The 14,591-nt window shown below is 38.2% G+C and overlaps 1 protein-coding gene across 2 annotated transcripts in view; it reads left to right on the top strand.

Annotated features, from left to right (window-relative positions):
- MYLK (myosin light chain kinase) overlaps nucleotides 1–14,591 on the top strand; it is a 176,553-nt gene that overhangs the window by 147,408 nt on the left and 14,554 nt on the right. For both annotated transcript variants that reach the window (XM_052674486.1, XM_052674487.1), the window contains 6 exons: nucleotides 221–523; nucleotides 3,640–3,678; nucleotides 3,777–3,870; nucleotides 4,912–5,115; nucleotides 9,150–9,367; nucleotides 13,807–13,930. In XM_052674486.1, coding sequence (XP_052530446.1) covers nucleotides 221–523; nucleotides 3,640–3,678; nucleotides 3,777–3,870; nucleotides 4,912–5,115; nucleotides 9,150–9,367; nucleotides 13,807–13,930 — 982 coding nt within the window. The remainder of the gene's footprint in view (nucleotides 1–220; nucleotides 524–3,639; nucleotides 3,679–3,776; nucleotides 3,871–4,911; nucleotides 5,116–9,149; nucleotides 9,368–13,806; nucleotides 13,931–14,591) is intronic.

Consider the following 14,591-nt stretch of genomic DNA (forward strand, 5'->3'; position numbering starts at 1 on the left):
ACTCCCAGGGACTGAACAGCCCATGCTGAGACCCAAATGGGACTGGCACTTATTTGCTTGTTCAGGTTTCTATGTTTGACTGTGTTGCAGCTGTTTCCTTACTCTAATACAAACATGTGAAGCAGAGAAATGACATGGAGGCGCCAGTAATCCCCTACAGAAGTCCTGCCTCTTACACGTACAATTGCATCGAACGTGCTCTGTGTATATGTTTTTACAGATAAACCAGACCCGCCTGCTGGAACACCTTGTGCATCAGACATACGGAGTTCCTCCCTCACTCTTTCATGGTACGGCTCCTCTTACGATGGTGGAAGCGCGGTGCAGTCCTACACTGTGGAGATCTGGAACTCAGTGGATAACAAATGGACAGACCTCACTACCTGCCGCAGCACGTCTTTCAATGTGCAGGACCTGCAGGCTGACCGGGAGTACAAATTCCGTGTACGAGCTGCTAACGTGTATGGCATCAGTGAGCCCAGTCAGGAATCTGAGGTGGTAAAAGTTGGAGAGAAACAAGAAGGTGAGTTTTAAAGAGAACTTTTAAGAAATTTGCTTTGGGAAAAAGCAAATTTGCTTGCCGCTAGCCAAGCACTGAATACACAACAGAAACTGAGTGTCTCATACCTAGGTGTGGTTGCCATGCTTCAGATGCCAGCATGGTAGAGCGCCTTCTGTCCTGTTGCTCCTAATACTCTTGATTTTGTGAATTCAACACTTGTATCCTACTTAGCATGTTGAGTTTGCAGTGTTGTGTGGGTGCTAACAATATTTTTGATTCCACTTAGATAGAAGTGTAAAAATACTGTTTACTATCTCTTGACTCTTACTGTTTGCCTCAAAGGGCTAATGGGAAGAGCTGGTGCATTTTAGAAATTATTCTGAAACTTGTACAAATATTTTGAACACACATAAAAAAATCAACATTATTTTTTACAAAATAGATATTGTATGTAGATTTCCACAAGTACCTACTGTGCAAGAATCACACCTATACCCCTACCACACTGGAAATCCCAGAACTGTATACCAAAATGATGTTTTTTTTCCGTATTTCCAGTCTTTAAGGCTTGGCCAACGTGTTGTATCTCTCCTTCCTTACTTGTGTATGCAGAGCATTGGAGTTTTGAGTGTCTCAGATAATCCTTGTGATGATATCTTCCATTGCCGCAGAAAGGAAAAATGATAGCAAGGTGGCGCAGCGCCAGAAAGCTCTGTAAGCCTCTCAGTAGGCACTTCTAAACAAAATAGATTGTGTTCCTCTTTGAGTGCTGACTTGGATGCTTTCTGAGAAATTACTTTCCTCTATTAAAAAGATTTAGAATCTGATGTAAATCAGGATGCAGATTCTCTTCAAAGAGGGAAAAATACCATTAAGAGTAGCAATAAAATTGAAAGAAAGTGAGATATTATTAACACTTCATAGTACATTTCCCTGTGTTTGAATGCCCTCTTTCTTTAGTTGCAGGGCAAACATCTTTTAGAACTGGGGACGTGACTTTTCCTGAGACCAAGCATACTGGACCAAAGCAAACAAGCTATTTTTTAAGACCAACAGTTTTTATACATAGATTTAATAACAAAGAGCCGATAGAGTGTGCAAATTATTGTGATAAATATTTTTAATAGCAAAATGTTTCTTTGGGTGAGAAGAAATTGCAATTTGTTTGTAGGAGGGTGGGTTGTCTTTGTGTTCTCAATTCCAGAGCTTCTTGTTTTTTTGTTCTCGATGCTGCAGCTAGCATGAAGAAAGGACAAGTCATATAGAGCGTGATTTTTCAAGTGCATGAGTATAGCTTTAATTAGAGGCAGTGGAAAATGCATGTGTTCAGCAACTCTGAAAGTCAGGACATTAAATTGTCATCTATGTAAACACTTAGCTGAGTAACAGGGGATTTTCCATTACTGTCAGAAAGAGTGATTACTAATTTTCACACTGAGGTGGCTGGTACATATCAACAATCCCAACAAAATCCTAGTGAAGAAATGTGTGGGTAACTCTTCACCCTTAATTTCAAGAAAGCAGCTTTAAAATAAAGTTGAAAGTCAGAACATATTGAAGTAGACATTGCCATGTTTGAGGAAAACTGGTGCCATTGGGAAGGTTTCTAGCACAGCTACTCAGAGCTTACCGAGCTCAGATATATTCTATTTATTTAATTTAGGCTTCCACTGGGGGACCAAAATGTTTCCAGTTCATGTCTTCAATATCGTGTCGCTTCAGAACAGGGAACTGACTTCTTTGTCTGTCTAATCACTATTTGGCATACGCTAACGGCTGGCAGCAAGGTTGGGATCAGCTCCCTTATACAGCCCTTAAAAGGGGAGGAAAATGTGATGTGCTCTCTGTAAGTGTGGTTTCTAGCTGAGGAAGATCTGAGGACAGCTACCCATGCATAGGGAGGGCTTGCTTCCCTCCCTGCTCTTCTGGTAAATGACTGCAAAGCAGCTACTCTGTGCTGGGACATACAAGGGATTGCAAATCCTGCAAAAAGAGAGGAGGGCTTTAGGAACAGATTGTAGACCTGATTGACTTTGCCACCAAAGTACAGATGCAGCCTTATATGTTAGATAGGTGATGCCCATCTCAGACCAATTTCTGTGCCCCCTTCACCCTGTCTTTCTGTTGTTTTCTGGTCACCTACTGCACCTAGCTCTATATTCTGAAGTTCATGATGGCATACAGGGTATCACACTAATGTTTCATAACATAAATTAGTTGACACAGTGGGGATAAATCACTTGGTTAGGCTTGCACTCTACAATGAAAAACTGCAGCTTAGTCAATTACAGGGAGAGTTGTTCAGGTTTCTGGAACTGTCTTTGCAGTTGCTCAAATTGCTGGTCATAGCCACAGGTCTTAGGAACAAGTCCAAGCAGTGTACGTAATATATAACAGCATTCCAGCAATGGCCCCTTTGCTTCATTCTTGCAGGCAACACAAGAAATAACATAAAAACCTACTGGCAGTTCAAGTACACAAGAATTGAAAACTGGGACACTCAGGCCAGTTTTCACTGTCTTGTGCCATTGAGCTTGCTAACATCTTTGCCTGCCTTTGGGTCCTGCAGAACATTTGGATACCATCAATTTCAAAGCTCAGTCATACTCAGGAAGGTGCACGCTCTCCAAATTTTCTAGTTGTCTTGAGTCTGAAAAATGTGTCTGGAGCTCTGCAGGAAATCATTCTGTGTACGACCGTGCTTTGCTCTTGGTCTTGCAATGACAAAATTGCTTTAAAAAGCCAGAACAGGATTTGTCATCAAATCAGAAGAGTAGTTTTCGATTTTAATATATTTAATTTATTTTCTATTTCACTAAGGCATTCCTAAAGCAATTTATTAGGTGACTGTGAATTGATTCAGAATGCTCATGTTTCTAGTAGGGAAGTAAAAAGCCAAGCACTGCAAAACACGTGAACTTTATTTATCAAGAAACAATGACTAGATTCTGACTATGTAATGAGTAGAAATGAAGGAGTGGCGAAGAGTTTTTTATTGTGAAGTTAATTCCCTGACTGTTTTTGATGCTTAGCCATAGAGTTTACCAGTTATACATGTTAATGTGAATAACATGGGCATTGTTTTTAAGTACCATACCCTATTTAACGAGCTATTCATGTCTTTATTCTCTTCACAGAAGAACTTAAAGAGGAGGAAGCAGAGCTATCTGACGATGGTAAGAATTTCATATTTTAATCAGAACAAATGAAAAGTTGTAATTTTAATTCATGTTTTATGGAAGTTTTAATCATGGTCCCTAATCCTTGTTTGTAGAAGGGAAAGAAACAGAGGTCAACTATCGGACAGTTACTATCAACACCGAACAGAAGGTTTCAGATGTCTATAATATTGAAGAAAGACTGGGATCGTAAGTACTTTGTCGTGCCTTTGAAGACACCTTGTTTTCCAAGCTATGAGGCAATTATAAAGTTCAGGCACTCTCACTCTGACAGTGTCTTGCACTCCTAGCACTCCAGCAAGGCTTGTCTGTTGCTGTAAAAATAGATTCTAATATATGTAAACCTCCAATACATAAAGACCCTTTATTTCTATTAATTGATATTTTTAATAGACATTACATGCATTTCTTGCAAGGGAAATTGGGCACAAGTATGAATAAAATGAGAGGATTCGTTCATTGTTCAATGCTCTGAAGTCTAGCTGAGAAAAGAAGAACACACTGTGCACTTGCATTTCCATTATACCCATTAGTGGTAACAAGATTATCCTGCCCACAGGCTAGGATCTCTGCTGACAGTGGTCGTAATCCCAAGAGCATTAATAGAATTGCTCAGTGAAGGTCAGTGATTAGCCTGGCTGCGTTTCTCAGTGCTCAAATTCATGGCTATGTGAATTGCATGCCATGGTAATCTTTGAGCAATTTGTGCTGCTGATGGTGCTGAAGGCCAGGGATGTTGTATGCTTCACTTAACAGATCTGTCACTTCTAATTGTTAAGTGTATCACATAGGTGCGATTGTGCTTATGCAACAAAGTGAATCAAAAGTACTTGAGACCCTTACATTCAAATTCTAATTTCACCTTCATCTTGAAATGTCATATCATAGCTGAGGTGTTTCCTCTCTGCTACCCTGCAGAGATGTATGACTTGCAGAAAAAGTTGTGCAGAAGAACTAGAGTCACGTGAATGAAAGCCTGGTTTTAGGCATCCATTTTTTAAAACTTCTTGTATGAAAGAACTGTATAACTGGAGTCTCTCTAAATATGGTACTCATCAAAATGTCTCGTAGGTTATTTTCCATAAAATCAGTATGGAAGAGTACCTGATATGGCAGTACTTTTTTATTTCAGACGGATGTGGTTGCACAGGAATATTTTGTAAAATGTTACTGGTCATGGTGGACAACACGTTGTGAAAACATTTTATGGAAATAGTTGTATATTTTCAGGGGGAAATTTGGACAAGTCTTTAGGCTTGTTGAAAAGAAGACTGGAAAAGTGTGGGCAGGAAAATTTTTCAAAGCATATTCTGCAAAGGAAAAAGAAAACATAAGGGATGAAATCAGCATCATGAACTGTCTACATCACCCAAAGCTCGTGCAATGCGTAGATGCCTTTGAAGAAAAAGCCAACATCGTTATGGTATTGGAAATGTAAGTATAAAGCAGATCATAGAATCACAGATTGTACTAACAAAGTTAGTAACATTGAAATTAATTATGCATACAAAGTAGCAACATATCTAGACATGGGAGACTGTCAAAAGTGGGTTTTCAGACCTCAGAAACTTTTCTGATCATTTATCTAAATCATTTAAGATGTGAAGTAACTCCACAAAAACAGTGAAGATGCATTGCAGCCTTTATCAAGTTTGTTTTTGGTCCAGTGTGTGTGGTGCTTTTCTGCAGCTCACTCTTCTATTGCCAGCTTAGGACAGGAGAGAAGAAAAGTTAACTGTAATTCAGTCTCACATTTAGAACCAAAAGATGCTTAAGAAGTAGAAAAATATCTTTCTTCAGGCAGTTCTAAACAGGTAGTGAAGAAGTTTGTGTCAATCTCACAAGTTTCACTGACCAATTGTCTCTTACAAAGAACTGAATATTAGTTCATAACATGCTGTTAGAGGGGAAAAATATGCTTGAAAATGCAAATTTCAGAGCTATATTCTAACAAAATATTTGGGTTTACATGACAAACTCACCTAGGCAAATTTATAGTACCAAGAGGCATTGGGAGTACTTTAGTCTTCATATCCGATTTTGAGATTTTTAAGATATCTTAAGGGTTTTGTCTGATGTGTTTTTCCTGCAACAACATAAATACTGATTGTAAAATATTTATTTGTAACAGAGCACCATCCAAAAAATGTCCACAGATAAGCACAGTGCTATAGAGCTTCTCAGTGGGGTGGGAATTAGGGGTGTGAGGACAGCAGACACTTTTTTCTTCAGAAAGAGTGAAAGCTGAGAACATGTTCATGCAGCAGAATTCATTGTAAGAACCTGCATGGTGTGGGGTGGAAAGTAAAGGTCAGACTTCAGCAATACAAAGAATGGGCACGCATGACCAGCGTGATGTTTGCATCATGCATAGCACACCTGCTTAGTGTGAATCCCATACTTGTGGCAGTAGCAGCTGGAAAGAAAATGAAATCCTGATCCGTGTTGATGTGTTCTTCCAAAAAGTTACATCAGCCACCATGCTGCTTCTCCAGGCAGACAGCTGCACATCCACGTGCTGTCTGCTGCAAGGAGAAGCAGGTTCCTTGCTGGCTGGGACTGCTGAACAAGATATAAATTGTTAGGAGCAAAAGAGACTTTATCTATATTTGCTTCCTTGGCACTTGTCTCAATGATGTAAAAGCTGCTATTGCATTGGCATATTTCAGAGGCTGGAAGTCCGTTATACAACCTTAGTACTTGTGTGCAAGACAGTGCTTTTATTTTTAGATTCAGTTGAACGGGCTGATGATGGTAAGAGAAGGGAGCCCTACTTAGCTTGGAACTGGGAGCTGGCAGGCCTAATGGAAAACAACAAAATGTATAAAGAGGTTTGAATTGCATATGGCTTTACACTCCATTAGTTCCCCTCTGGCAACAAAAGGAGGTTATAAAAAAATATACAAAAACACCAATGTAAACTAGTTTTGCTGACCAGTCTAATTATGATGAGATTTTAGTTTGGGATGGATGGCTACAGTGGTTTTGAAGCCTCACATGAAAATTTCCATAGTGTTACATCTATAATAAATTTAGATTTTTTTGATGACTCATTATGAGTCAACTATTACAGCAAATGAAATCAATCAATTCTTCTCTGAAAATCATCCTTTCTGTCTGCTGGAACTCATGTGCAATCTCAGGCATTTCCTTGTTGTATATAAAGAAAGTACTTCTTCCAAAATAAGTATCTCAGTGGAAAACGAACATGAGAAACCAGTAGCATGTGGTAAATGGCATTCAGCACTGGGAGCTGAGTGCCTTCAAGTGCCTTTTTTGCATACTTCAGATAGTTTATTTTGACATGGATAATAAGATTATTGTGTTGAAAATCAAAATTATTAAAGCAGAATCGCAGCCATAACCTTTGCGTGTCCCCACTTGGTGTGATTAAAGCTGGCACAAGGTCGTTGTTTCAAAGGGAGATGTATTACAGTGTAGGAAGTATTTGCCCGGACAGTTCCAACATAGATTCTTCTTACTGTTCCTCCATGACAAAGTCTTACTCACAAAATCAAACACTTCTAAATGTGTGTTCTGTGCCTCTGTAGAGAAGAGTATTTTCCTCACGCTGACCTGATCAGACAGATTCTGATGCAGCTGTGTGAAGGAAGCTGCTACTGCTGTGTGTGTGCAGGACCTTGTCTGCTTTGGTTCAGTTCAGCTTCCTAACCCATGAAAAATTAAACTGGATTTCCATCAGGACATAAATGGAAAAACATATATTCTGTTCACGCACTTGAAGTTTAATGTAATGATGTTACCATGGTGTCTAGAGGTTCTAAAGGAAAAGCAATGTGCAGATGCATTAACTGTAACTCATTTCCAAATAATATGATAAAGTGACACTTGAGGCAATGGCACAACTTCTGGAAAAATTTCATTTTAGGGATCTGAAAAGTATGACAGCTTTCTGTTAAAAAGAAGTGATTGTTACTCATGTTAATAGTCAAAAAGGAACCTTTACTTTTTCAGTGTCAGGATAGTTACCGTGTGGAATTGCAGAGTGCTCCAGTTATCAGCATTTTGCAAGCAGATGTTTTCACAAACACCTCATGTTACAAATGTGCTGTAATCCAGTGTAACCCTGTTTGTGAAGCATATGCTGTTCTTTTTAATTTCCATATTAGTAGAAACTGCAGTGGCATTTCTGATTATATATCTTCTAAAATATTATAGCCAAAGTAACACATGTGTCCAGAACTCCAGATGTTTCAGTTTCAGTTTAGGACATAAGTATGTATCTGACAATCTGCAAACACTGCAAAGCCATTTTTTACGTATGTGTTTTCTTTCTGTAACTGAAACATGGAATTACATTTGGCAATAAGCATGAATGTTGCAAAGTATTAAGCCATATAAAGACCATGGAATGTTTCAACTAGAACTGATTTCTAATAGCAAAGCTGCTCTGCAGCATTTGCTCTATTCTGTGTGGGTCATTTGTCTTCATAAAAATAAAAAAAAAAGTATTTCCCATCTTTGGACATGAGCAGATGATGAACCAGTGGAGTGATTACTCAGAATTAAAAATAAATAAATAAATAAAAATGCCCTTGCATTTTGTTTCACTAAATCTGGGTGAAATGTGCCACTTTCATTCCACAAACAGTTCTGAGTTTCTACCCTGTGAAGACCTCTTATTTAACATCTTAAATGAGCATAAACATGGAGTTGACTTACAAGGAGTGTTACAATGGCTCAGCTGGAAATACCTGCACTGAAAGAGTTGTGGGATATATCCTTGCCCTGCCATAGCTAAGGGGAAATTCCCACTGAGCTCACTTGGGTCAGTTATTTACCCTTTGAGCTTTGCATTCCAATTAACCATATCATTTTAATTCTTCCCTAGTCAGACATTCTTTGGCACCCTCTGTGTCTCTTCTTCCCAAACTCCTTTTTGTTAATCACTAGAAGTTTTGTTTTCCTTTTCTGCAACCCATCCTATACTTTGATATCACACTCTTGATCCACACTTTTTTCTCCTCATATCCTATACTGTAGTTTACTTTATTTCTAAAAGATATTATCTGCACTTGTGTAGAAATGGGAGCAGTGAGAAGCATAAGTTTGGAGTATGGGATGGTATTACAAGCAGTAATTTATATTACAAGTAATAATTATGTCAGTTGGGTGGCAACCACTTTGCACACACCTTAGGGCCTGGTGCAAGAGGCTGCATGCTAGAGGCAAGATGTAAACCCAGCTATCTCCTTGCGGGCTGGGACAATAATGTGGCTGTTTCACAGTCCTGACCTGGGAAAAAAAAGACTTCAGAATAGCAAAACCTATTGTCTTATGCTATACACGAGAGGTGAGTCTTCCTGTGTAACAGTTGTGTGTTCAGGTAATGCTATGAAAAAAATACGGATTGCATCCTGAAGGAATGCTTTAATTATTTGCATTTGTGTGAAGGAAATGAAAAGGCTACAGAAGTCCTTTTCTTTTTTTTTCTTTGTCTTTCATAGGGTTTCAGGAGGAGAACTCTTTGAACGAATCATTGATGAAGACTTTGAACTGACAGAGAGAGAATGCATTAAATATATGAGACAGATTTCAGCAGGAGTTGAGTACATCCATAAGCAGGGTATTGTCCATTTGGATTTGAAGCCAGAAAATATTATGTGTGTCAACAAGACTGGTACAAGTATTAAACTCATTGACTTCGGACTTGCAAGAAGATTAGGTAATAACTTTTCTGTCTACTTCAGTATGGCATGGGGAAAAGAGCAGGAAAAACAGTAATTTAATATTATATCAATATTATATTCTTCTGTATAAAAGAGTAAACAGACATTTTTCATATAAGTAAGAATGGTTTTAGGAAAAAAATATAAAAAGGGAAAATAAGATGTTCCAGAAAGAGACAGGAGCTCCTCATCTTCAAAAGGAGTTGGTAGTGAAGTGTTTACAAAGCAACTATTTGCTTCTGTGGCCAGGAGTATAACTGTAGGTTACGTGGTGAAATATATAGTAGTACTAACATGAACAGATATTTACATTTACTCTAGGAAACTGTAAAACTTTCTGACTATAAGTAATAGAATGAAACCTGAATCCCATGAAAATTACAAATACTTGAGACTTTTTTAAAGCAGACTTTAAAGTGATGCTCTCAAAGACTTTTGAATATGGACAGTTGCATTCAATTTACACTTCACCATTAGTGTTACAACTTCCCATCCTAACCAGCAGCACATTGTTGTTTATGTTAAATATGTGAGGAATGCCATAAAAAAGCTGTGTTTAGGTTGGGCTCAAAACAATTAATAAATTGTCACTACTTAAAAATAGCCTAACAGAATTGAAAAGAAAGAAAAAAAAGGCCCATTTGACAATCATCTTCTCTTCCAAAGCTGCTTTCAGCAGCTTCTTATCATTCGTTCTGGAGTAAGTTTTTCAACATGATCTGCAATTTAAAAGTGCAAGGCCTTGGAGGGTTCCTCCATCAGTGTCACCTCAGCTCTAGAAAGCTAAAAGACTTGATGGTCTTAGAGGTCTTTTCTAACCTCAGTGATTCTGTGATTCTATGAATTGTGAACTGAGATTTCTCACTCATTTGCCATTCATTTGATTCAGACAGTTCACATGCATTGCTGCTATCTAGATGAGGAGGCCCACAGATAGATTCTTAGTAGTAACTTTCCCTCCTTCCCTCTTTAGTCAAAATTATATTTAGTGCTTATTATAAAACAGAACAATTATTATTGTAACAGTGGAGTTTGAAATTACAGCCTTCTGCTTTTTGTTGTCTGCCTACCTGCTGCTCAACCCAGTTCTTTTGATAATTAAAAATAATAGATGCCCAAGAATGTATCTTTACTAAAACAAACCAAAAATGGTGCATTGAATGAATACAGGAGACAAATCTACTCATCAGATTTTCAGGTGATGGAATTCCAAAAGGGCATTACATGAATCTCAGTAACATGGACACTGAATTCAGAGAAAAAGGTGTTTATTCCATTCATTAAAATAGAGCAGTGCCAATTCTGTTCCTTCATCAGCATGGAGCCCATGGTTTTCTGGGAGCACAAGCTGGGTCTTGCTCTTGTTAGGGAAGCAGGAGAACTGATTTGTGTTGGTAAGGGTTTTGTTATCAGACATGTGAAAGACTTCATCTGCAGGTATTCCAGCAGGTTTCATCAACAGGAGATATGCATGTAGCCACAGAAGGTGTTTTTATAGAAACTTCTTCAGCTACTTTAATAATGTGAAACCACAGTTAAACTCGCATTTAGCAAGAGGAAGATCCTACTGTCAGCAGTCTGTTCACACCCATTAAGCTTTCCATTTTTCTGGTAATGTAGTGGCATTATTGTATGCTGCACAGTAGACCCTGGTTGGTGAGCTGCTATAATTATGTCCTGTATAGCAAATCTCCAACCTATCTATAATTATTTTTTTTTTGTTTAATATATAGAAGGTTGAGACTTATGAGCACTGAACCTGATTTCGATTTTACAATACTGTATGTTCATCTGGCTTAATATGTTACTCTTTCTTGCAAAGTTCTTGCTGTTTCTTTCATAGCCTGCCATCCTGCACAAGTGGCCTCTTTTTGCCAGCTGTGCTACATGGTGCACTGACAGCACATTCCTTCACTTGTGTTCCTTCAAGCTTTGTGATTTTGGAATTGACTGTCCAATTCACTTTGGTCTGGCAGACGTGGGATTAGGAGCCCTTGTACTCCCACCATACCCCGAGGCAGCAGACAGCACTCAGCCAAGGAACTGCCAAAGGGAACAGTGACCGATTTTGCATTTCAGCTAACTGAGATTTATTTGTAATTTTTTGTAATAATGTGAGTGAATGGCTTCAAATATTCCATGTTTCTTTCAGTTTAAAAGAAAATAGGATCAGCTGCTTCTGCTCTGTTTTCTGCTGCTAATTAGTTCTCTTCTACTGTCAGGAAATACCAAACTGCAGTGGGATATTTTCCTGACCTTTTTTGGTGTGCCGAGGAACACATGTAGAAAATCGTTCAAGATAAACTTCTTGAGGGGAAGAGAATGGTTTTTGAGTACTGTAAAGATTTTTTTATTAATCAGCTGATGATATACTGTGTCGGGAGCCCGTCAACTTTCTGTCTGAACTGAATGATATCCAAACACAGATCCTACTTGTGTACCAGGCTCGTAAACATCTGGGTAAAGAACTGACATATTATTGCCCTGGAAAGGTCTTTTTTCTTTTTTTCTTTTATATGCACAAAATGCTGTATCAGTTCTTTCACATTGTATGCTTGCACTCAAATGCCATGCTTTCAAAAAACATTTATGTGATCCATGGGCAGCACATTTAGTACACCAGCCTTCTGCATACACGCTGGCTCGTGGTAGTTTACACAGTGCACAGAGAAGCTTCCAAACTTGGATGTGAAACATCTGAGCCTGAGGTTCAGACGATTGTGATGAAGCTTTTAGAAAAATGGGTGCTTTGTGACAAATTTTGGTACTTTTTCATAAGTACTATTGTAAATACATGTGGATGCTGACCTTAGAAAGAAAGCAGTGATGAAAACAGTATCTCAGGCTTCCTGTTTGAGCTTGGAAGGGCAATCTCTCGTTGACAATATAGAGAGAATACAATATATCGGCCTGGTTCTTAGCTAAATCAGTTTAGGTTGGGTACAGAACAAAAGGATCTGCCTTTTGGTGTAAAAAAGCTATTTTGAAGGCCAGTCAGCCAGCAGGAAGGATCTCGGTGTTGGTGAACTTGCATGCAGGGAACAAGGCAGTTTCCTTCTCGCTGTTTCCATCTCAGAAATGACCTGCCTCTGTAGATAGAGGCTTCTTAAAGCAGAGGTAGCATGTGAAAATGAGGTTTCCACAATGAATTTTCTATCGTCACAGCATTTACAATGGGGAACTGGTGCAACTGTGAATAATTCACTGTAGTTGTGCTTAAATTTGCTGCAAGTGTGCTGCTTAGTCTGTAGGGAAGTCATTAACCCCTCAATATCCTTCAATTTTCATTTTGTGTGTTGGGAATTTACATAACTTGAAAAGGTAGCAGCTTGTTTGTATGATTATGTTGAAAAGTGTGGTAATGGGAGTTCAGGTCAACAAAAATTTCTCTCATGATTCAGAATTGTGGGCAAGTAGCTTTTAGGGGAGTCTTCTCAAAACTTTGACCCATGATTTATTTGGTGGGGTTTTTTTTTCAAGCTTTTCTCTTGATGGCCAAGCTGCAAATCTCTGTATGTGTGGATACCTGAACAGATGCAGGACTGGAATCTGTTACATCTGCCTTTCTTCCCATACATATCTGCTTTGTGTAGATGGTAATCTCTTTGGGAGAGGAATGGTTCCCCTCTGTCATTGTACAGTGCCTCATCTAGATGCTCCTCTTGCACATGAGATAAACGCAACATAATGGATCTCACTTAAGGCTGATTATTCAAGTACATGTGCAGACTGGACATGAGTTTCTTAACCCAAATCCAAGCTTGCCTCAAGTCAGAAACAATTTATTTCCTGAGATTTTTCTACTTCTAGAAAACATTTTTTTTAATTGAAAGTGATTTTTTTCCCAACCCCTGCTGTATTCTTTTCAGCTTCCTTCCTGCCCGTACTTGCTTATTCTTTTCTTCTTCTTCCCATTTTATTTGAAATGAGCATTAATGAAAATGTGCTGCTTCAGTTAAAAGGTGTGCAACCCAACATTAATTCTATTTCCTGTTTGAGCTATAAAAATATGTTATAATAAAATAATTATTTCTTATTATAATGTTATCATTGCTGTATTTCTGCCATAACATGCAGATCCCTAAGCTTTAAAAATCTTAGACAATTTGTTAAAACCCTTTTCTGACCCTGGAATCCTGAAATCCTCTTGTGAAACTGTGTGAACTCTTTGCAATACAACCTCCTTCTTTTGTGTCTTGCACCATGTTGTGTGTTAGAGGATGCTTAATATATAACTCCCTTTTTTATAATTATTATTTACGTTCCAGCTAAGAAAATAGCAGCTCACTCATGATTTAGTTTTTCTGATTAGAATCGTTAACAATACCACAAGCATATGTGCAAAAACTGTTTTGTTTTTTTCTGTTCTTGGAGAATAATCGTTTTTAAAAATTTAAATGTGGCAATTAATGGTTTTCTCTTTCATCTTTCACAGAAAGTGCAGGTTCTCTCAAAGTTCTCTTTGGGACACCTGAGTTTGTGGCTCCAGAAGTTATAAACTATGAACCTATTGGATACGAAACAGATATGTGGAGTATAGGAGTCATCTGCTACATCCTGTGAGTATCTTCGCTATTCTTGATCGCAATCCCAACAGTTTCTGAACATATGAAATTTCCACCAGCTTATGGGTGTTCTCCACATTTCAGGCCTTTTATATTACATTTAAAAGCTCCAGCATGGTTAATAAAATATCTCTGGTCTCTGAAGCAGTGAACTACAGAATTAGCAGATGTAGAAATTTAGCCATTTAGTGTTATACATCTTACATCACAAACCAACCGCATTTCTCATTTAAAAGCCAATGCGATCGTATTTAATTATTGATTTCAAAGTGTTTTTCCTTCCCAGCTGTTTAAGTAACATGTTTGGGCGTGTACTTGTAACTCATCTTCTCATTCTTTTATTCTCAAGAGAGAAAATTTTTGTGTAATTCTGAGGTCTTTCCATTCAGATTACATCTCCCACGGGACAGACTAAAATATCCCAGCGTTACTGTATCTGTTCACAGTGCGTTTTGATTTATTATTAAGTGCAAACCACTGAATAAATTCATTTTAAAAGCAGCATGGATCAACCTCATGGACATATTTTAAAGAACAGTTGGCTGCAGCTCCTGGTTACGCATTGTGGTACTTGGTGCAGTCTTTATGTTGACAACATGTCATTATGCACTTCAGTGGGTTTAGAGAAATGTCTGTGGAAATAACACCTCCCAGG

The sequence above is a fragment of the Tympanuchus pallidicinctus genome, unplaced genomic scaffold, assembly GCF_026119805.1.
Source record: "Tympanuchus pallidicinctus isolate F22 unplaced genomic scaffold, pur_lepc_1.0 scaffold15, whole genome shotgun sequence".
NCBI classification, from domain to species: Eukaryota; Metazoa; Chordata; class Aves; order Galliformes; family Phasianidae; genus Tympanuchus; species Tympanuchus pallidicinctus.